The sequence below is a fragment of the Notothenia rossii genome (assembly GCF_949606895.1).
Source record: "Notothenia rossii genome assembly, chromosome: 4".
Lineage (NCBI taxonomy): Eukaryota > Metazoa > Chordata > Actinopteri > Perciformes > Nototheniidae > Notothenia > Notothenia rossii.
Window position 1 is genome coordinate 39,117,311 of NC_136902.1, and position 22,052 is coordinate 39,139,362.

The window sequence follows — 22,052 nt, forward strand, 5'->3', positions numbered from 1 at the left end:
CGAGGCGAGCCGCAGCTCGTCCCATGGTCCCATGGAACCCCCCCGGAAAGGGAGGGACTTCGCCAGCGTTGATCACGTGGTCCCACAGGAAGTGTACTTGTATGAGCCAATAGGCGGTGAGCTGATGATCCTGACGTTCGTCATTGGCTTGTTCAAAAACAAAGGGGATTTGAGCGCTAACGGCTTGAACTGCATATTCCATTTGTGTTGCTTTAGTAACGGACGTTTTCGGTAAGTGTTTTTTTTACACTTTAGGATCAGCGTTTCCTCCGTAATTGCACACATATCTGAACGTTTACTAATTCAACTGTAGTTAATAATGTGTTAATGTATTAATCAGAGTCAGCTGATAGTTTAATACGGGTTAGAAGTTATGTCTAACTTGAGATCGCCGGTTTTCCCTCGGCCAAGCTAGCTTCATTCCATCTCAAAAAAGGAAAACATGACTCCTAAAATGGTACTCGGTAATTGTATGTCAACTTAAATAATAACAGCAAAGTACAGCTAAACTGACTTTGCTTTCCGAGTGTTGTTACTGTTTGTTCCATTAAAATACAAGCTACGCCATAAATTGTAACGTTAAGCTATCCGCTAGTTCAAAACAAACTAATCGAGATTGGTTAGAGCGCAGACTCTTGTACATGGGGACACTTTTATCAAAGAGTGGCCATGTTAACTGTTTTCTTCTTTAGGTGAGTTGTCGAATAACGCATTGACACTATGGCGAACAGCGACTCCGGTGATCGCTACGAGTTTGATGCCCCGTCGCACGTAGTGGACATGCTAATGTTAGCAGAGCAGAAGGCTGAGGGCGAGGACAAGTGGTTTGGTAAGTTTAATATCTCTGCATCTGTCTGCTATCGATCCAACTGTGAACTGTAGTAATCAGAATCAGTTTTATTGCCAAGTAGGTTTACACTTGCAAGGAATTCGCTTTGGTTTGTTATCGTGCATACACAGTAAGGGGAATGTTGTTGTAAAAAAAAAAAAGAGTTGAAAAATCAGTGCAAAACCAATTAATATCTCTTTTTTTTTTAAATATACAATGTGGTTTAACAGCAATATGCACAGGATGTATTTGCAATATCTGTAATTCCTCCATAACAGTCGAGGAGGTGATTTTATTTTATTTATTTATTCATTCATTTATTTAACACGGACAGTGCACATTAATGAACATTTCTGTAAATGTGCCAGAGTTAGCCAAGAGGCTATTTTTCATCTGTAGTCCCTGGACAGATTTCAAAAGTCAACCTAAAACACATTTCATTTTAAACAAGTAAATACAATACATTTAAAACATGCAACAGACATTACTGGGATACTTAAAAAAAACAATTTAAAATACAGAACATTAAAACAAAACAAATAAAACAAAACAAAAGAACATGTTAAAACACAGGCAGTGGGTTGTAAGGAGCAGAAGATAAAAAATAAAGTGAATGTGGTCTGGTCTCTGATTGGAGGTGGGATTGAGTTCCATTGCTGAGCAGCTTTAACAGAAAATGAAGACTGACTGAAAGAACTTTTTCTGAGTGGAATAATGCAATCTCCTCTCGCTGCACCTCTTGTTACCCTAGTTGCAGTTGTGCGTATGTTAATGAACTGTCTAAGAGGAGGTGAGGTAAGGCCGTTGACAATCATGTAAAAAAAAAAAGGTTTTCCCAGCTTGTATTTTTGGAGTATTGGGCAGTGATGCGAAAAAACAGATTTTTTTGTCCAGTCTGTTACTGTCACTTTGTTTTTGACACTTTAAAATACTGCTATCCTACAAAAATGCTGTAAAAATCAGATTTATTATGTAATAAAAAAATGTTTTACTGAAGAAAAAAAAATTCTGATTTCCCCCCCCCCCCCCTCCCTTTATTATTCAATATCGCGATAAATACCGTACCGTGGACTTGTTATCGCGATATTATCGTACCGTGAGTTTTTTGTATCGTTACATCCCTAGTCAATTCTAATGTGTAACACTTAATGTGGAGAAAGAGATGTGCTGTATGGGTTGATTGTGCGTTGATCTGTTGCTAATGCCTTGGGGTTCCGGTGGGCATGTAAACAAATGCATAATGCTGCGCTATACTTTGTGGCCTGACCCAGTTGCATAGCGACACTTATTGTTTAGGTCACGGTGTCTTTTAATAAGCAGGTAGTCATATCATTAGCTAAAACTAGCTGGATCTGATCGATATGGACATAAACGCGAGTGAAGTCTAATCTGACGGGAGAGAGAGATCAGCTGCTGCTGACGAGTCGACACGCAGCTCTGCATGATCACATGCAGGCGGTGAGCGGAACAAAACACACACTTTAGGTTAGAATATCACACGTAGCTATTTTAATTACCTCTCAAACTACCTAAACTAGTTATAGATATGTTTAGTTTTACTGTCGGGTCACTCATTACTGGATCCGCGAGCTGCATGATACTGGTATAATAGATTGCCCGATCGGGCAACCAGCAGGTGAGGCTTCATGGCCCGAGCTAAATACTAGATGGCCCCGGGCCATCGGGCAGTCCTTAATGTCGAGCCCTGGGTGATGTGTGAGAGAACCATAGAATGTGTGTCCATCAGAGATGCCTCAATTGATATGTAATCTCTGGTGAACCTAAAATTCGACAGACTGAATTTGACCCTATTATTAAAAAAAATTTTTTTAAACATGAGCCTTGAAATTGAGTGTTGAATCAATCATGACTCCAAGGTATTTGTATTGTGACGCCACCTGCAGCCTCTCCCCTGACACAAAAACATCTGGCGCAACAGAAGAGGACTTTGTTTTGGTGAAGAAGATGCATACTGTTAAATATTTAATTGCAAACAGCATTGTTCCAACCAAGTTGTTACATGAACCATGGTGTTTTTCAGTTCATTAGCCACTTGTGTCATATTGCTTCCATGTACATATATTACAGTGTCATCTGCATACATTTGGATGTTTGTGTCAGGACATACAGATGGTAAATCATTTATATAGAGCGAAAATAGTAATGGTCCCAGGATTGAACCTTGTGGGACCCCTGTTGAAAGATGAAGGTCAGCAGATTCATGATTTTGAACTCTCACATACTGAGATCAGTTAAACAAATATGATTCTAACCATCTAAGTGTTTGTGAAGAAAAGTTAAAACTGGAAAGCTTAGAGCTTTTTTAGGTCAAGAAACACAGCTCCTACAACACCACCTTTATCCATTTTTGATTTGATTTGTTCTGTAAAAAACCAGTTGGCGGTCTCTGTTGAGTAGTTTGCCCTAAAGCCAAATTGCATTGGATGCAGAGAAAATGTACTAGTGTTTAAATCAGGGGTGGCAAACTCATTTCAGTTAAGGGGCCACATACTGCCCACTTTGATCTAAAGTGGGCCGGACCAGTAACATCATAGCATAATAACCCACAGGCCCTACATAACGACAATATTTCTGTTTAAGTGCAAATAAGTAGCTACAAGTACATTCGGAAAATGTCCACATGTAATGAGACGCAAAACGTTATGAACAAACTGAAATGTACTGTATTAAGACAAACAAGTGCAATTTTAAGTGCTACACACATGTTCTTTACAACAGATCACAGTTTCCACCTGAACTGACTCACCACAAAATGCAAATAAAAACGTGGGAGCTATTAAGTGAGGAGTTTGAGTTACCTCCCTTGTCTTGAAAATATAGAATTTTTATATTGGCAGTGCAGCCACAGTGTCACATCAAATCAAACTATTTTTTGCCTATTGAAGCTGCTGATAGACATTATAATACACAATGTTCAGTGACAGAATAATATAACATTTTCAAATATTTGGGGCGGTGGTGGCGAAGTCGATAGGGACTTGGCTTGGCAACTGGAAGGTCACCATTTCAAGTCCCGGCAAGACCAAGTGCTACCGAGGTGTCCCTGAGCAAGGCACCGTTCCCTACACTGCTCCCCGGGCGCCGTTCAAAATGGCAGCACAGTGCTCCTAACACTAGGATGGGTCAAATGCAGAGAAACAATTTCCCCACGGGGATTAATATCATCAAAATATTTCAGTAGGTTCTTATTTTCACAGAACTGAGGTCACAGAACTGATTAATTTGCTCCTGAAACTTGACATCTTTTAGCCCTCACAAGGGCATCAATATCAGGCTTAAAATCCTGACTAGCAGCCAATTTAATTATTTCATTCAGGCACTTGTGTGTGAGTCTTGAGCGCAGCTTTGTTTTTTAGTAATGTTCATTACAGAGAAAACCTGTTCACAAAGGTAGGTGGTCCCAAACATGCTCAAAACCGTTGCTGCCAGGGCTGTCAATTTGGGGTATCCTGGCAAAAGATACCGATAAAATGTGCCCAAGTCCGACGAGGCAAATTTGTCCTTTAAATCCTGATCAAATTGTAAGTCGATTATCTCAAGTTGTATGTCGACGGGCAGATCCGCAGCCTTAACTACAAATGGCGAGCGAAAAACTGCAAACTCTGTCTCAAGCTCACCAAAGACCTGAAACCGCCGCTCAAACTCCCGCAGCAATTCCGTAATTTTGTCTTTGTACCGTCTCATGTCAGCAGTAACTCCGGTCATATGCACATTTCTTAGATGAGGGAAATGAGCAGGGTCACCACTTGACAGCTGTGTCTCCCACAAAGCCAGCTTCAACTTAAATGCGCGTATGCTGTCATAATATTCTGTGACAACTTTTTTGCGACCTTGCATCGTTATGTTCAGATTATTCAAGTGCTCTGAAATAACCACCATAAATGCAAGGTCCTACAGCCATTCTGGGTTTTTTAATTCATGCACTGGCTTACCATTTTTCTCCATGAACTGTCCAATTTCCTCGCGTAGATCAGAAAAACGCTTCAGCACGGCACCTCGGCTCAACCACCTTACTTCAGTGTGATATGGTAGGCTACAGGTGATGTCTTTATCACTGAGGAGGCTGTCGAACTGACGGTGATTCAGCCCTCTGGCTCGGATGAAATTAACCGTTTGAACAACCACTTTCATGACTTGATCCATTTTTAACGACTTGCAACACTCCTGGTGCAAAATACAGTGGAATGTCCAAAAACGATCTCCATTTGCTGCTTGTACTTTCTCCCTGAATTTCGTTGCAACACCTGCTTTTTTCCCAATCATTGATGGCGCGCCGTCTGTAGCCAGACTGACAGCACGGGTCCAGTCCACTCCAACCCTGTCCAGTGCTTCAACGAGAGCGCTAAAAATGTCATTCGCTTTAGTGGTGTCTGTCATAGGAACCAACTCAAGGAACTCTTCGGTGAACGTCAAAGTCTCATCAACACCACGAATGAATATGGCCATTTGAGCAACATCTGTAATGTCAGTGCTCTCATCGATTGCAACTGAAAATGCTACGAATGACTTGACTTTTGTTTTTTTCTGGCTATCCAAATCTGCTGAAAGATCGGCAATCCTATCCTTCACTGTATTCCTCATTAGACTAATGTTGGCAAAAGCCTGTCGCTTCTCAGGGCACACAATTTCTGCAGCCTTCAGCATGCATGTTTTCACAAACTCACCCTCAGAGTATGGCTTTGAGGCTGATGCTATTTCGTTAGCGATGAGATAGCTGGCTTTCACTGCTGCGTCACTTATATCTCGGCTCCGGGTAAAAACGGCCTGTTGTTTCTTTAGACCTGATGGCAGGTCATTTATCTTTTCTTTTCTCCGTTGTCCTTGCAAGCAGTCGTATTTCTCTCCATGGTGAGTCTCATAATGGCGGCGAATATTATATTCTTTGAGCACAGCAACTTGCTGCGAACACACCAAGCATACAGGTTTTCCATTTACCTCTGTAAAAAAATAGGATGCAGTCCATTTTTCTTGGAAAACTCGGCACTCCGTGTCCACTTTTCTCTTTTTTGACAGAGACATTTGGGGATGAGGGTGTCAGAGGTTATTGACTGCAATCACTACTCTTACTCATCACTTGTTTTACAGTCTGGCTGTGCTCTCACTGGTACCGGTGCGGTAGTGCGCCCACTAGTGGAAGGATTCAAAATAGTAGTTTTTTTCCCCCTCCTCTCACAGCCTACTTAGCAAAGTCCTTCAGCTCCGTGGGCCAAGCTGAAATGCTTCCCGGGCCGGATCCGGCCCGCGGGCCGTATGTTTGCCATCCCTGGTTTAAATGGTCAATGATTTGCTCAGACACAAGTTTTTCAGCAACCTTTGACACTGTAGGAAGGATACTAATTGGCCTGTAGTTACAGGAAGACATGGGGTCTCCAATTTTAAATATTGGGATATCTATAGCCGGCTTCCAAACACTTGGAAACATTCCCTGACTGAAGGAGAGGTTAATCATTTTGGCAATAGGATTAGAAAGTGTTGTGCTGAGATCTTTTAGCATAACCATGTCCATGCCAAGTATATCATTTGTTCTCGATGCTTTAAGAAAGGGGTCGGCAACCTTTTTGATATGAAGTGCCATTTAAAAAAAGAAATTGTTATCAGCGTGCCAACGATCGAGAATTATCAACGGGGGGGAGGTTGAGGAGCTTGATTGGTTTAAATGCCATAATAATAAGGACGATCGTCCGTTCTGTGATTCTCCAGAGCACACATGTTATGATATTAGGGTCATGCAGAGTGAGATGAGATTGCTGTGCCTTTTTAAGAGAGAGAGAGGGGTGTGTCTTGTGTTTGTGGATGGTAGAGCGACAGTGAGAGAACGTGTGTATGTTTCTGGAAGTGAAACGAGGAAGCAGAAAAACAGAGGTCTGTGATGTATTTTGTGAAACAGAAGAACAGCTAAATAAATGCAACGGCCTCCCAAGAAGAGCTCGCCTCTCTCCAGTCATTTAAGCTAAAGTGGGTTATTGAACCTGAAGCTTGTTCCGTCTGCCCTCCTCAACTACGGTCTGGGAGCCGACAGGAAAGTTAAACACACAGATGGCCAGTCCGCCCCTTTGTAGCATATTATTTCGATGAGAGATGAGCAGATCGCCACTGGGCTTTCAACTAAATACACAGCCACGCAAAAACTGCAGCATTTGTACAGCTCCTTATGGGTAGGCCTACTGCAATTAGTGAAGTGCTTTCCTCCGTGGTGAAACGATCAGCACTGCACCACGGAGGAAAGCGGCAGAAAGTCACCTGGAGATAAAAAGAGCGGGGCTGCGTTGCGTGCATGGCTTCCTTCTGCAGGTAACGGGGAGACGCGCTCTGGCGGCGGTCTCGTTCAGGATCCGAAAATACAATTTAAATATTTTTGCACACTTATTCCACTTATTCCTAGTGTGCCACTGGTTACGGTGCCAGGGGTTGCCGACCCCTGCTTTAAGTGATCCAATCACTTTTATAACTTCAGATTCAGTGATATTTCTTATACTGAAAGCCGGCTCAATAGTATTAACATAACAAAAAAGTGTGCAGTCAGGTGAGAAACACTGTGCAATAGTTGCAACAGAATCAATGAAGTAGTGGTTTAAAACTTCAGCTATGTCAGCTGGATTGTTTATAAACTTTCCATTGAGTTTAAGTTCAAGCTGTTTTCTTTCCTTATATTTATTTCCAGTGAATAGTTTTAACTGTTTCCAGATCATTTTAGAATTACCCCTGTCTTGTCTGTTACGGCCCGTCTACACTACAGGCATGAAAAAATCTTGAAGCTGGGCGTGTCTGAAGCTTGGCGATTTTTTGCGAGCAACCAATCACATAATCTCCCGCCCCCGACATACAAAGCAATAGCAATGTTAAAACGAAGTAAACTGGATATAAACTCTCCAAACAGGCAAAACAACTATCAGTTTCACCCACTGTCTCTGCCACCTCCCTCCATGCCTGGTTCCTCCGGTTTGTATCCCGGTAAATAGTTCCGGTCGTAAAGAACCGGGTGATTTGCTACCGTAATATCTCGTTTGGAATATGAGGAAATGAACTGCGGTCTGGCTCTCCCAGCTTGCACGCGGTTTGATTGGCTGAGCTTGCACTGGCGGGATTTGCATAAATGGAATTTGATTGGCTGATGCCAAGCATCGAGCCTCAAAAGTTGAACATTGTTCAACTTTTGATGCCGATAGATGCTCGTGATGCTTGCAAAGCCATGCCATGCTACCCACAATGCAGTTCGGCGAAGATTAAAAATCTTCTACGTCACCCCATTCAAGTGAATGGGCGAAGCGTTGAAAGCATTTTTTGATGCCTGTAGTGTAGACGTACCGTTATAGTCAAGAAGAAGTCTGCCTTAGCCTTCCGTAACTTCTTAATTACTTTGTTCCTCAGCATAGCAAAGTGATGCCTGTCATGGCTTAATTTAGTTTTGATAGATTTTTTTTCGGACTAGATCACGCTTTTTCATCAGTTTTAAAATATCGTCATTATCCAAGGGACAGTGTTTTTCTTATTTTTCTGCTTGAATTTGCAATTGAAATCTCTGATAGTGCTCTCTAATGTTTTTGAGAACATTTGACTGTCATCTTCGTGGTCTATTCCCAGCAAAAGATCATCCCATTTAATATGTTGAACTTGAATTGCCTCTTTAGGACATCAGTAAATTAGCCGGTTCTTTCTTTTGCCACCAGTGACCACACAACGCGAGGGAGGTTGATGACACCACAGATCTTTTCCTTAAACATGTGGCCGAAGTGAAAAGCAGGTTCTCTCTCTAGTTAGATAATCATTACAGACATAACAGCTAGGGATGCACGATATTGGTTTTTTGAAACCGATACCGATAGCTTCCTGCTTCTCAAGACCGATACCGATAACCGATAATAATATTATATATATATATTAAATGTACCTGTATTTTTTTCCTCGTTTTAGCCCTGGGGTCGTCTCTGGCAAACTTCTTGCCTTTTTCAAAAGCCTCGTCGATAGGTAAAAGCCCCGGTGCCTTTGCAGCTGGCTTTGGATTCGCCGCTAGTTTAGCAGCGCAGGCGTCTTCGTACGCTTTTAACACAGCATCGTAGCGATGGCGATGTTTCAGGTGACTAATCAGGTTGGAAGTATTATAGCTCGTTGCCTTTTTCCCTCCTCGTGGAACTTCTGAATTGCATTTGTTAATACAAATAGCAAGCGAACTATCTAACTCTGAAACTTTGAAATAGTCCCATACTACCGACGACATGTTTGTTTACTGTCCTGGCTTCACGGTCGCAGACCATTTACGTCACAGCCAGGCATGAGTTAGGGAGCGCTGGATTTGTGAAAAACTCCCCTCTTCCTAAACCACTAATACCACAGTACTGGCAAAACGGGAGGAGCCTAGTGAAAAACAAGCGCCCCTCATCCCAATCCACCCACGCCGCAGTGTTTTTTTCTCTTTTTTTTTTACCCCAAAAATATATTGTATATTATCGGGTTTATTAATAATTTTATCGGGTTTATCGGGATGACGTCATAATTTCTAATATCGGACCGATAATTATCGTGCACCACTAATAACAGCACATCACCACAACTTCTCCCTGAGTGCAAGTTCAGTTACACCCCACTGTGAGGTTTGATCCACTTCACCATGTCTGTCTGAAAGCCCTATTACAAGTTAGACTTTTAACAGGAAATGACTAGCAATTAGAGGTATTTGTGATGAGTTTTAACATCTAAATAAGCCCAAATGGTACAAAAATGATGATTGTGTTAACTGTTCTATGTTTAAATTAACCATCAAGTATCTGTAAAAGGAGACCCCCCTCTTGATCTTTGACTGTCTCCTATGTGCAGAACAACAGACCGGTGGGCCAGGTGGCCGCCTTGTTACTCCTCTGAGGACTGACAAATCCTTCAGGAACATCCATGACCTGGACCTGCCCCGGGCCATCGTAGCCCCGCAGATCAAGGTGGAAGACATCCCAGGTTCGTTTTTATTTGTCAATTTGCATTCGCAACAGTTACAATGGCTTCCAATGGGTGCTCAGTCATACAGGGTTCGTACGGGTGCTGGAAATTCTTGAAAATGCTTGAAATTGTACGAGGTGTTTTCAAGGTTTGAAAAGTGCTTGCATTTTGGGAATGGTGGTTGAATTTGGGTTAAAGTGCTTGAAATTGTAAATGCTTTACTTCGCTTTTTAGATTAAAAGAAAACAATACAATGAAGTCGGAGCGAGCTTAATTGCTTCGCTTTTACATAAAACAGCTCCGCTCCGGTCTTCCCGCGCTATGCGCGTGACCTGCAAGTGTTTTTGCTACGTGTGTGACATGGGCATTTTGATGAGTGATAGATTACAGGAGTTTGCCGTTTCAACAAGCGTTGGCTAGCAGAAGACAAATACAAGCCACGGCTTAGACGAGGGTCAAGCCCACGAGTAGCCTCCTGCAAAAATAACGATGCGAGAGTCTGCGCTGACGAGCCACATTATAGGTACGCCGTAGTAGAGCATTTTAGATTAGGCTAACGTTGCATGTTACGTTTGTTTAAGCTAACGTTAGCAAGCTGAATAGCGAACTCGATGAGGGATAATAATAATAATTGCAGGGGACAATCATTTCAGAGGAGCGTACCTATGTTATGTGCGTTACAGTCGCCATCCTGTGGCCTTCAGAGGATTAAGCACTCACTGTTGTAATTCAACCCAATCTCACAGCATTTCGTGTTATAGTCACGAAATATAATCTATTGATTCAACACAGTGATTTTTAGGGATGTAACGATACCGAAAACTCACGGTACGATAATATCGCGATAACAAGTCCACAGTACGGTATTTATTGCGATATTGAATAATAAAGGGAAGAAGAAAAAAATTCATAAATGTTTTTTTTTCAATAAAACATTTTTTTACTCGGAAAATGTTTTTTTATTACATACTACATCTGATTTTGACAGCATTTTTGTAGGATAGCAGTATTTTAAAGTGTCAAAAACAAAGTGACAGTAACAGACTGGAACAAGAAAACCAATGTTTTTGTACCTACTATTACTACCAAACAAAGTAAGCATTTTCTTTGTGCCACTGCATCTCACAAATAAACAAGGACATTTAATAATCAGACCCTGCAATAAAATAAATCAAGTTTCACTTTAGTTTTTCAAGTAACTCAACTCAAACTCACTAGTCACTCACTCAGCATCATCAGACAGGTTTTTAGGAATATGAGAATGTCCACATTTCCAGGTATTTATAAGCTGGGATGTTTGGGCATTTACAATATCCCCTGCTCTGGAAAAAACTCTCTCGCTTGGTACTGATGTTGCTGGGACACCAGTGGCCGCGTTAACCGAATATTTTATTTAACAATGACGGAAAAATCCGAAAGCAGTCTGTCATTTTGACAGATTAGAACAAACTCGGAACAGCGCCAACGTTTCCCCGCAGCCAGGCTCTGGTGTTATGCCGTGTTATGCATGTCCTCCAAAAGGAAATGATATAGTTTCCAAACCGTACTTTGCCGTACAGATCAATACATGTCTGGGAGGTTTTGCTTTACGGTGTGCGCGTCCCGCGAGGTGCATGCACACACGGCATAACACCGCCCCACCCCCCCGTTTAGACAGTTCACGAGCATGCTCTATCGTGAACTGTTCAGACCCGACGGGTAATAAGGGATTCTGACGGATATTTTACGATCCTGTCTGTCAAAATGACGGACAGCGAAAAAGTCTAACGCCAGGCTTATTGACATTGCGAGATATAAATATATGATTCTCTAGGTGTGTAAATGTAGCCCTGTAAATACGATGTCCTTTTGTGTTATCTGTTGTTTTATTGTCATGTTGTAACCTACTTGCTGCCATGTTGGACAGGTCTCTCTTGAAAAAGAGATCGATGATCTCAATGGGACCACCTGGTTAAATAAAGATTTTTTTTTTAAAAAGTGTTTAAAAAAAAAAAAAAAATTTTTTGAAATTATTATTTTTTAAAATCGCGGTACATTTTTTCAGTCTCACGACGGTATTGGGAAGTTTATTTACCGCGATATTCGGTATATCGTTACATCCCTAGTGATTTTAAAAGCAATGTATTTCTACTGGTAGTATGTTTCGTGCCTAAACCAAATGTGACTTGCTCTATCGAAATCAGTCACATTGACCCGAAGACACATTTTCGTTTGTATTACTGGTCTGGGGGAAAGCTCGCGAGTGTGTTTGTGTACCGGGGAAACACACACAAGAAACACCGGCTGTTGTTATGCTTGCTGTGAAGCTGGTAAAGGTGCAGCTAGTTTGAATGACTTTGTATACTGCAGGGTAGCTTGTGAATTTACTCCAGGTGGAACTAAAGTCTGATTTAATACTTGATTATATTTCACATCATTCATCCAGATCTGTAAAGTAACTAAAGGTATTAAATACATGTAGTGGAGTCAAAGTACACCACTGACTTATGTTTACTGCCAACCTAAAAGTACCTCAAAAATAGTAATCAATATTGAAAAGTTATTTGGCTGATTGTTTTATATTGGCTCAGCCAGTTATGGGATGCCCAGTCTACGTACAGATGGGTCACTCATTTTTCATCCTAATGTAGAATGCTATTATGAAACACACATTTGGTTGTTTATAGCATAAAGAACATCTGATTTAATGGGAGGTAGGGAAATTATCATTTGAGTATAAGTATGTGTATATTACAGGGGTAGACATTAAGGGTGAAATGCCACTGGCCCTCCGGGCCGGTGGAATTGTGTTATCACTGGCCCCACCATTGTAACCACTGGCCCGGAGCATTAGTCCAAAAAAAATCGACTTATAATGAAAATAATGAACACATTTGTTGCAATAGTAATTTATGCACTAACTACATTACTACTTGTACTACAACATTTGAATCATCAGTTCTTCCTAATTTTCCTCAATTGTTCATATTTGGTTTATTAAAATAATGATATTGTGGTCATTGTTAAAAAATGTCTGCTATTATTATTATTTGTATAATGCGCTTTCTGCCTTCCTGTCATTAGGAGTTAGAAATGTAATGGCTATATAATAGATTAGATTAGAACCTTCATTATCTTAAACTGCTGGGACATTTCCCTATAGCCAATACCTTTATATTTTCTACTCTTCACTTACTTGTCAGCATAGGTCGGCATTGATGTACAGAGCCGACAGAAGACCTTGTTTACATTGGCATCATATTGAGAGGTGCAGTGACGCGTCATAAAACCAGGAAGTAAGACGCTGGTTCCCTCGACAAAAAGCAATGGGATTTCTCCACAGGGTTTTGGAAAATAGCTGGAAATAAGGTCTGCGGAAAACAAACCTGTTTGATAAATGCACGTTTTGTTCAGCCGGATAATCTCCATGTTTTGTTACCCTACTTTTATAATTTTCAAATCATAAATCTAATCGATAGATTATAAAAAGGGTTTTAGGACGCGTTACAGTGTGGCTAAAACCTTCTCTCCCTCTTCTTCTCATACTCCCTGTCACTCTCCTTTAACTCCTCCGGTGACTTTCTTTTATTTTAAGATTGTTTTTTTGCCCGGCGCTTGGCCGGTTACCGCTGGTATTAAAAACCTTTAGGCGAATGGTTAGGTAGCGCGATAGTCTGTAGTGAAGAAGGAGCGCGCTCCCGCTCACGGGAGCCTGCTTGCGCTGCGCTCTGCAGCAAACAGCTGTTTGCTTTTCACCCAACAACGACAACCGCCTCACGAAACGCTATGTTGTAGCGTTAATAAACGAAACAATTTAACTAAATTGCTAGTCAAAATACCAATACCATAGGACTATTTTTTTTTTAAAAGCAAGATTTTTTTAGTGGCCGAGCGGGCAAGTGGAAAGTATGTTATGCTGGCCCGGGGTGTCTAAATAGTGCTTCCGGGCCAGCGGGCCATTTATAATGTCGAGCCCTGATATATGTAATTTACAACAGCTGTAAGATGCTTGAAAAGCTTGAAAATGCACCTTGAAAATGCTTAAAGTGCTTGAATTTGACTTTGGAAAAGGTGTAAGAACCCTGGTCATAGAAATCAATGAGTCGATAAATAAGGAGAACATATTCTGCTCATTTTCAGGGTTATATTTGTATTTAGTGTCTCTACTGTGACATGCTTTAATGTTCAGAAAGGGAAAACTCCAAAAGGCATAATAGGGTACCCTTTCAAACTTGTGTGTAAATAGCCTGTAGATTTATGTTATCCAGTGAGCACTTCCATAAGTTCTCCTTTTTTAATATTTCAGCTCCTAGTACACCCCCACCCCGACCCCCATCTCCACCTGCTAACCTGGTCACCTCCTGGGGTGCTGGGTCTCCGGCTCGCACTGGTGCGCGCCCAAAGAGGACCTCTAATCCCCCCCCAGCACCGCCTCTCAGGTAAAGTCACGGTTATGGTCACTATTTTGCTGCAACCCAGTATTTCATTAATTTAAAGCAAATGACATGTGGTACTGATTAATATAACCCTATCCATAGAGCAGGGGTGTGTGTTGTATCGTTTGTTCTGGGGCTGCATGATTTGGTGGGGGAAAACAAATTGGAAAGGTTTTGCGGCATTATTCCCATTACTATTGAAACTCGTATTAACATGATTAGATTTATTTGAATGTTTCAACCTGCATGATGTCTGTGGCATCTTAGTTTGAAGCTTTCACAGGAACCTTAGGAGTGCAGCTGGAAATATTAGGACTATATGCAGGGTCCTGTAAAAAAAGAAGTTTCTATTGAGTTACATTGTGGGAAATGCAGTATTTAGTTTTCTAAACACTTGCCTTTTACTTGAGATTAATTGTGTGATTGAATACATTTCTAATTAATTTATTCATTTTAGGGTTTCAAAGCGTAAAGAGGCGTCCAGTGGTCCTGCTCCACCCTTAAAGAAGCACAAAAAGTAAGTGACATCTGACCTTTTTTTATTTCTCTCCCTTTATCCCACAGCTGACTGATGTTCCAGTATTAACAAACACAATGCTCCCTTGTTAAACTTTTCTCCTTCATGTTCTCTTCTTTAATTCTTTGTTGTAGAACTCCTGAACCCCGAAAGTCCAGCAGTGTGCTCCGCCGCAGTAAGTGCCCGCAGAACAGCAGGACGGCGCCTAAGAGCCAGGCAGCAGCTTCAGCTACTTCAAACACAGAGTAGGTCTTCTATCGGGGAAAGCCTCCTTCTGCTGTTTCTGTCTTGTGATTGCATTATTCAAAGATGAGTTATAGCCCCCGGCTTCTCGCAAAATTGTCATTAAAGGTAACGTTCCTACACATTGTTATATTACATGTCGGTAAGCCAAAGTGTAGCGGTTTTAAAGCTTTGAATGGGAAAGTTCAAATTTACATGAGGCTGAGATGGAAAGCAGGTTAAAGCTGAATTTTTGCTGATGACTGACGTGTTCCAAATAGTCCATCTAGCTCTGAAGACCAAGAGATGGAGCGCATCAGGACCCTGCAGAATGAAGTGGCTCTGCATCGGAAGCAGAACGAGGCCAGCTACAAAGCGGCTCTGGCTGGCAGTGAGTGGATTTACCAGACTTAACAAATGCTAATGTACTTGCTAACTGTTTGGTACCATTCAAATGGATCTGAAAGTTGTAAAAGGAAGTCTGGGACTCTTTTATTTCAGACCCACCACCAAAGAAGATGGTCCTGTCGGCGACGGTGCCCAAAGAGTTCCACTTCAACACAAACTCTCGTCACAAGGCGAGCACTTCATCCTGCGGCGCACAGAAGGAAGTGGACTTTATCAGCCAGCTGCGCAAACCCTCCTCCCCTGTGAGTACTTCCTGTGTTCTGAAACCTTTTTAAGTTTTAGTGGCGCCTGAGGGGCGGCTTATGATTGACTTAAGACGGGTTAAATGTCTGGGGATCCTCTGTACAAACTGCTGCTTTAGTTAACCCTCCTGTCGTGTCCGGGCCAAATCTGACCGTTTCACTACTTTCATCAATCACACATATTGTGTTTTAAATTTGAATGCTTCAAGGCCTTATGATATCCTACACAGTATTCATTTGAACATATTCAATTGCTGCTGAACTTTGTGTGGTTTAGTGTTCTCAGTCATACATGAGCGCCATAGGAAATGAATGGGTAACCCTAGATTATGTTCATCCATTAGACACCCACAAATCAACAAAAGGTAAATTTAGAAATACATTTCAGTGTCTATTCTTTGTATATTCTCTGCAGCTATCCTGTAAACCAGTGATTCTCAAACTTTTTTCAATAATGCACCCCCTTTGAAAAAAAAATTCAGCCAAGTACCCCCTGATCAGCGCAAAAACTATTTGTTAGGGAAGAAATGCATGTACAGTACAGCGCTGCACCATCGGTGTCTGATTTATTAAAACAGCAACTTTGTAACTGAGAAACACTTAAATGCTATTCAAATGTTTACAATCCATCACTAAATTCATGGCCAACCAATTTTAACATCATGCAATAACACTAAGACGACATTAGTTGCATTGAACTGATCTTTTTAATAAGTTGTACTTACAATTTAGTGAGACATATGGGCTTGTGCTTCTTTGTCATTCTCAGTGACAGGAAGGCCACTGCAGTTATTACACTTCACGTTTTGAAATATGCGTAACTCTGTTAATATAAAACCCACACTGCTTTTTTTTATTAACATAAAATAAATCTCACGTACCCCCTGCAGTACTCCAACGTACCCGTAGGGGTCCGCATACCCCCATTTGAGAACCACTGGTGTAAACCATTGTTTCTCTAAAGCGGGGGTTTCCAACACATTACACCGGTAGCTCGCAAGCCCTCAACAGGTGCTTTCACACCGCAGTACTTTTCCCACAAAGGTTAATCAGAAATGGGAACCTTTTTCTCCCATGAAAGAACCTGCTCTCTAGCAGGGTCTGGGAAGGGGGTGAAAAGGTTCTCATGAACTAAGTTCTAGTTCCGGATTTCTTTTTTAACCCACGTTTTCCGAACTATACTGGGAAAAGTATTGAGTGTGAAAGCGCCTAATGTTAATGTGCTAAATATATACATTGCAAGAACAAAAAGAGAGGAGTAAAAGTAGCTCAGGACTTGTTTTATTTTCAGAAAGTAGCTCTCATCCTAAAAAAGGTTGGAGACCCCTGCTCTAAAGGGTGTTCAATAGAATTTGGTGATTAATGATGTTAAAGTAAGAGCAGTTAATTATTGACTTGTTAAATGTCTGCTCATAAAGCGTGCTGCTACAGTACTTTAACTCAAACTGCTTCTTTAGTGAAATATTGCTGGATAGAAACACATTTATAAAAACCTGGAACCTTTCCGTTTAAAAATAAACAAAAGCATCCCGATTTTGTTGCGTGGCCAAACGTATCGAAGGTCACGCCACATGAATAATGCACCTTCTTCCCCTTTTATTTCTCCAGACAAAGGCTCTGAAAGGCGCCACTGTGCCCAAACCCTTCAACCTGTCAACAGGCAACAAGAAGGAGGCAGAGGGGCCGGGGGCCTATGTGCCAATGGCGCAGCAGGTCCAGCAGTTCCAGAATCGAACCCCCGATCGCTACCATCTGCGCAGTCGCAAGAGTATAAACAAAGGTGTGTTTGGAGCCAGATTGGTTGTAAAGTTGTGTGTTCTGTGCAGAGGGGGTTGAAGTGCCACTTATTGACAATAAGTGTTCTTCAGGACCCTCGGGGGTGAAGGGGGATAAGCTGAAACTCACCCAGCCACACACCCCTCACTTGATGACCCGCCGGAGGAACCGCGCCCCCGTCACCAAGAGCAGCGCTGAGCTGGAGGAGGAAGAGCTGGAGAAACAGCAGAAGTAAGAGCCCTCTTCTCTAGCCCATAGTCCTGTCAAAGAATCAGGTGTTAATACGTCCAGGGTTATTCAACTGACTCTTTAATCAGGTTTAAAATCATCGCCGTGGAGCTGAACCGGAAGATCCTGGAGAGCGCAGAGTGCCTGAAGAGACCCCACGTGAAGGAGTCCACAGTGCCTGAAGGCTTCCAGCTGCAGATTGACAAGAGGCTGCATGAGAGGCAGACCAAGAAGCCCCAGGAGGCCGAGGAGAAGCATCCCAGCTTCAGAGCCCAGCCGCTGCCCAGAAAGATCCTGGAGGGAGTCGTGGTGAGTCCCAGTCCTTTAGCTTTGAGATTGTTTCCATGAGCATGTCACACCAACACTTTCACTCTAATGACAGGGTCTGCCAGACAAGAAGGTTCTGCACCCGACGGTGCCAGAGTCGCCAGCCTTCATCCTGAAGAAGAGGGTCCGTATGGAGAAGTTGGAGGAGGTGAGGACACATCTGTCTTCCCATCAACTGTGCAACTTTGGTCCAACATAGTATACAGTATAAATACTCAGCCAAACCTGTGTTGCATCTTTTTAAGCTAGCTTTTGTCTTGACTTGTTTCCACACGTTTTGCTCGTTTTGGAAATGTATGGTTAATATACCTAATTTTTCACAAAAATAAACCTCATTTCGGCGTTTAAAAAAGGCCAAAACCTTAAAGGTCCCATGTCATGGCCATTTCTACTGATCATAATTCCATTGTTGAGGTCTACTAGAATAGATTTACATTGTTCAATGTTCCAAACTCACATTGGTTTCTCATACAGCATCTTTGTATAGTATGTGTATTCACTCTCTGTCCTACACGGCTTGATGGAGCTCCTGTCCTCCCTCCCTGTGAGCCCAGTGGCCGTCTGCGAGACAGCGAAACCCAGCCCGAAACACACTAACACCCGCAGCCTGGGAGTCTGTGTGTGCACTCACGCAGACTCCCAGCCTCGCCACGTCCCACCGTCTCAGGGAGGAGAAATCGGCGGAGCTGCAGCCGAGAAAAGATTGAGTGTGTGTGGAAGCATGACATGGGACCTTTAACTTATTTTACAAACAAAAAGACAGCAGATGCAAAGTGAAAGTGATCCTAATTTTTTTTTATTATTAAAATGTAGTATAGAACAAACCTTTATTCAGAAATAAAAACCTTTGGAAATGGGTCAAACAGGAAGTTTATACCAAGACTTCTCTTTCAACGTAACCAAACGTTTCTCTTTCTGCCAGGTAAAGCAGCCCTCACCCATCAAGGCCCCCCCAGTGCCTCACTTTGGGCTCCCCTTCCAGCCCCAGCTGCAGGAGAACCACCACGTGGAGGTGTGTCCATTCTCCTTCGAAGAGCGGGACCGAGAGAGGAGGGCCCTGAAGGAGAAAAAGCTGGAGGAGAAGCGCAATGAAGAGGTGGGGGTCTGCTACCACATCCTTTGTCCTCTGACCCCCAGAATGAAGACTCAACAGTTAAACCTCTTCCTCCTGTCTCCTTGAAACTTCCCAGGTGCCTCACTTCAAGGCCCAGCTGCTGCCAGCCTTTGACACCGTGTTCCTCCCTGAGAAGAAGAGGCTGGAGCCCACCAAGCCCGAGCCCTTCAAGCTGCTGCTGGACGAGCGGGGGGCCGTGAAGAGCAGTCGCTCAGAGCAGATGGTACCATCACTTCCATATTTTCATCCTCCATCATGACCATCTTTTACTTGAAATTTAAGTCAGATTTACACCTTTTTTTTCTTTCTTTTGTTCTTCTTGTAGGCCAAAGAGGAGCAAAAGCGTGAGGAGACAGCAGTGTTCAAAGCCAGGCCCAACACTGTCACTCACAAAGAGCCTTTCCAGCCTAAAAAATGCCCGCGGGCTCCAGTGGGTAAGTCTAAACACCCCTGCACTCAGGACGTAGACATCTAAGCCTGCCATTGGCTGCATATCTCTTCTGGAAGCAGAATGATGTGGAGCCAGTCGCTCACGAAATGCGACACTGAACTGAATTTTAACGGGTTCTGCACGCACATGATGCTCAATAAAAGGTATTTTGCGCTGGTGTTGCCGTTTTGTTCCTAAACAGAGAGCGGTGCTGCCAGACAATGCTCAAGATTGTCGGATGGCTGCATGTAGGGGCGCAAGCTAGAATACACAACTTCAAAAAAGAAGAAGAAATCTAGATCGCAAAATAATTAAACAAGCGAGTGCCTGTTTTTCCTGGCCAACGCAACTTCCAACAAGAGTCATTTGGGGGGGCTCCTAGGAAAAAAGTTTGGGAACCCCTGCCATGGAGGTCCACCGGAAGGGGAGGGACTTTGCCACTCTATATAACCGGAACGCTCCAGAACATTAGCTAGGCTGTAGATTGGCATGTTATTTATTATTCACCATACTTACAATGACCACTTGTTTCTTCTATATTAGCAGTTTTGAACCGCAGTATACACCAATTTAATGTTATATCGGGTATAATCAATATATACTCAAGTTGTCATATCAGACTATCATCAGATAGACCTGTAAAAAAGGTACCCCCATAATATATTGCCTGGTACCCTCTCTAATATTAACATTGCCTTAAATGGCCTTTTATTTCATAATTGTGTTTTGGTAACCGTCATTGTGTTATGTGACATGTGATGATGAATAGCCGCGTTCTGAAATGTCACGTTCACACCAAAAAGAGCCGGAACTAAAATGAGTTAATGAGAACCTTTTTAACCCCTTTTCCGTCCCTGCTAGAGAGCAGGGACTCTCATGTGGCTCTCTTGTGAGAAAAGAGCTATATTTCTGATTGGCTGGGCGGATTGCAAACCACGCCCAGTAAAACAAAACAAAAAGTGTTGTGAAGCCACCATTTTATTATCCTCGCATTAGCATTATTAGTATTAGCCCAGCGCAGAAACGCAGAGAGACTAACTTATAGCAACACAAAATAAAACATGGGAGCGGTGGAGATGAGGAGGTGTCAGCGTTCTGGCGATTTACTCGGAAGGCTTCAGTAGAAGCTGCTGGGAGTCCCAGCAGCTTCTACTGAAGCCAGTCCCCAACTCCGGGGACTTCCGGCCGGGGATTTTGGGCGGCAGTATACGCCGTGAAGTTGTTCGCGGCCTGCCAGTAAACCCAAAGCAGAAGAAGAAGTGACGTCAGCGGCTTCATTTGCCTAATCCACCCCTAGGGACTTATTCCGGTGTGAATGCGATCTGTACTTAGTTCATCAGAACTAAAGAGTTCTGATGAACTATGTTCTCATGAACCTTTGTGGGAAAAGTACTGCAGTGTGAATGCGCCTAATATGGAGAACAAAACCAATATTGAAAAGCTAAGAATCTCCTCTTTACAACGGTTTCTACAAGTCCAAATGTTGTTTGGGGGGTAGATGTGACTGATTTTGATAAACAGGTCACATATAACCCTCCTTGGGAGTGCTCTGAAGTATGAAGCTGTTCTCCTCATGTCACTCATGATTCTTCTTCCAGTCGTGGAGGCCTTTGCACTGTCGACCGAGAGGCGGGCCCACGAGCGCCAGGAGTTTGAGCGTCTGGCCAATGACAAGGAGGCTCTCCGGATGCTAATGGAGGAGCAGCAGAGGCAAGAGGTGGAGCAGAGGGAGAAGGACGATGTCACCAAGCTGCGGAGTGACCAGGTCCCTGCAAAATGATTATACTATTTGTTTGTTCTGATATTTTCAACATAATTCAGTCTTCAGTCTTTTTTTGCACATCACCAACTTGTCTTTCCCACGATATGTACAACATACTATGTGTTTTTTGTGCGTACTCCTTGCATATTATACTACGTTGTTTTTTTGCTTTGTTTTTTCGACAAACTATACTATGTCGTTTTCTGACCTGCTATATCAACAGTTTTTTTCCTGATATTTTTGAAATATTTTCCTGATTTACATGTGGGATTCACTGACTCATACCTGGTGTTCTCTTCCTGCAGGTTCACGCTGCACAGCCCATCAGGCACTACAGACCTGTGGCTGTAAAGAAGAGTGAAGCCCCCCTCACCATCCCCCACTCCCCAAACTTTTCTGACCGCTTCCGCCTGTGATCAGGATTTCGATTTCATGTCTTGCCCACCACTGTCATTCTGAGCAGCATATTATATCAGTTTGCTTCTTTTATATACCATTTTATTCAATAAAGTTTATTAAAAGTAGCCAGTGGTTATTTGGAATTCTAACAACTTCAGTGTTTCACTTGGAAATCCAGACTTTGCAATGGTTAAAATGTTTATTTAATAAAACGTTCAGTTTGTTCGTGGTGATTCAGCCAGGAGAATATGCAAGGCTACAGAAAAGGCTTTCTGTTTGGGGGCCAAGAAGGCTTGAGTTTGACTTTTTCTGGTTCTTTGCATTCTTAAACATTAAAAGGAAACTACAAAAGACATCAACAGATTTTAAAGTTCTGTCAAAGATGGTGTTGCAGAACCCATATGAAAATAGCCTGCTGACTCACTAGGCTTCAGCAC

The 22,052-nt window shown here is 42.5% G+C and overlaps 1 protein-coding gene across 1 annotated transcript; it reads left to right on the forward strand.

The window, feature by feature from the left end:
- The first annotated feature begins 105 nt into the window (after positions 1–105).
- tpx2 (TPX2 microtubule nucleation factor) lies at positions 106–21,740 on the forward strand. Its single transcript, XM_079674124.1, has 17 exons — positions 106–231; positions 693–829; positions 9,662–9,793; positions 14,061–14,193; positions 14,648–14,707; positions 14,842–14,952; positions 15,211–15,320; positions 15,431–15,579; positions 17,188–17,359; positions 17,448–17,586; positions 17,673–17,892; positions 17,966–18,058; positions 18,833–19,006; positions 19,101–19,247; positions 19,350–19,458; positions 21,053–21,219; positions 21,522–21,740. The coding sequence occupies exons 2-17, from the start codon at positions 721–723 to the stop codon at positions 21,630–21,632; spliced, it is 2,136 nt and encodes a 711-aa protein (XP_079530250.1). The 5' UTR covers positions 106–231; positions 693–720; the 3' UTR covers positions 21,633–21,740.
- Positions 21,741–22,052: the final 312 nt, after the last annotated feature.

What these genes read in the sequence shown, in the direction of transcription:
- tpx2 (XM_079674124.1), top strand. Translation starts at nt 721, where the DNA reads ATGGCGAACAGCGACTCCGGTGATCGCTACGAGTTTGATGCCCCGTCG. An exon ending in CCCTTAAAGAAGCACAAAAA is followed by an intron (nt 14,708 to 14,841) that starts GTAAGTGACATC and finishes TCTTTGTTGTAG; the next exon opens with AACTCCTGAACCCCGAAAGT. An exon ending in GAGCTGGAGAAACAGCAGAA is followed by an intron (nt 17,587 to 17,672) that starts GTAAGAGCCCTC and finishes CTCTTTAATCAG; the next exon opens with GTTTAAAATCATCGCCGTGG.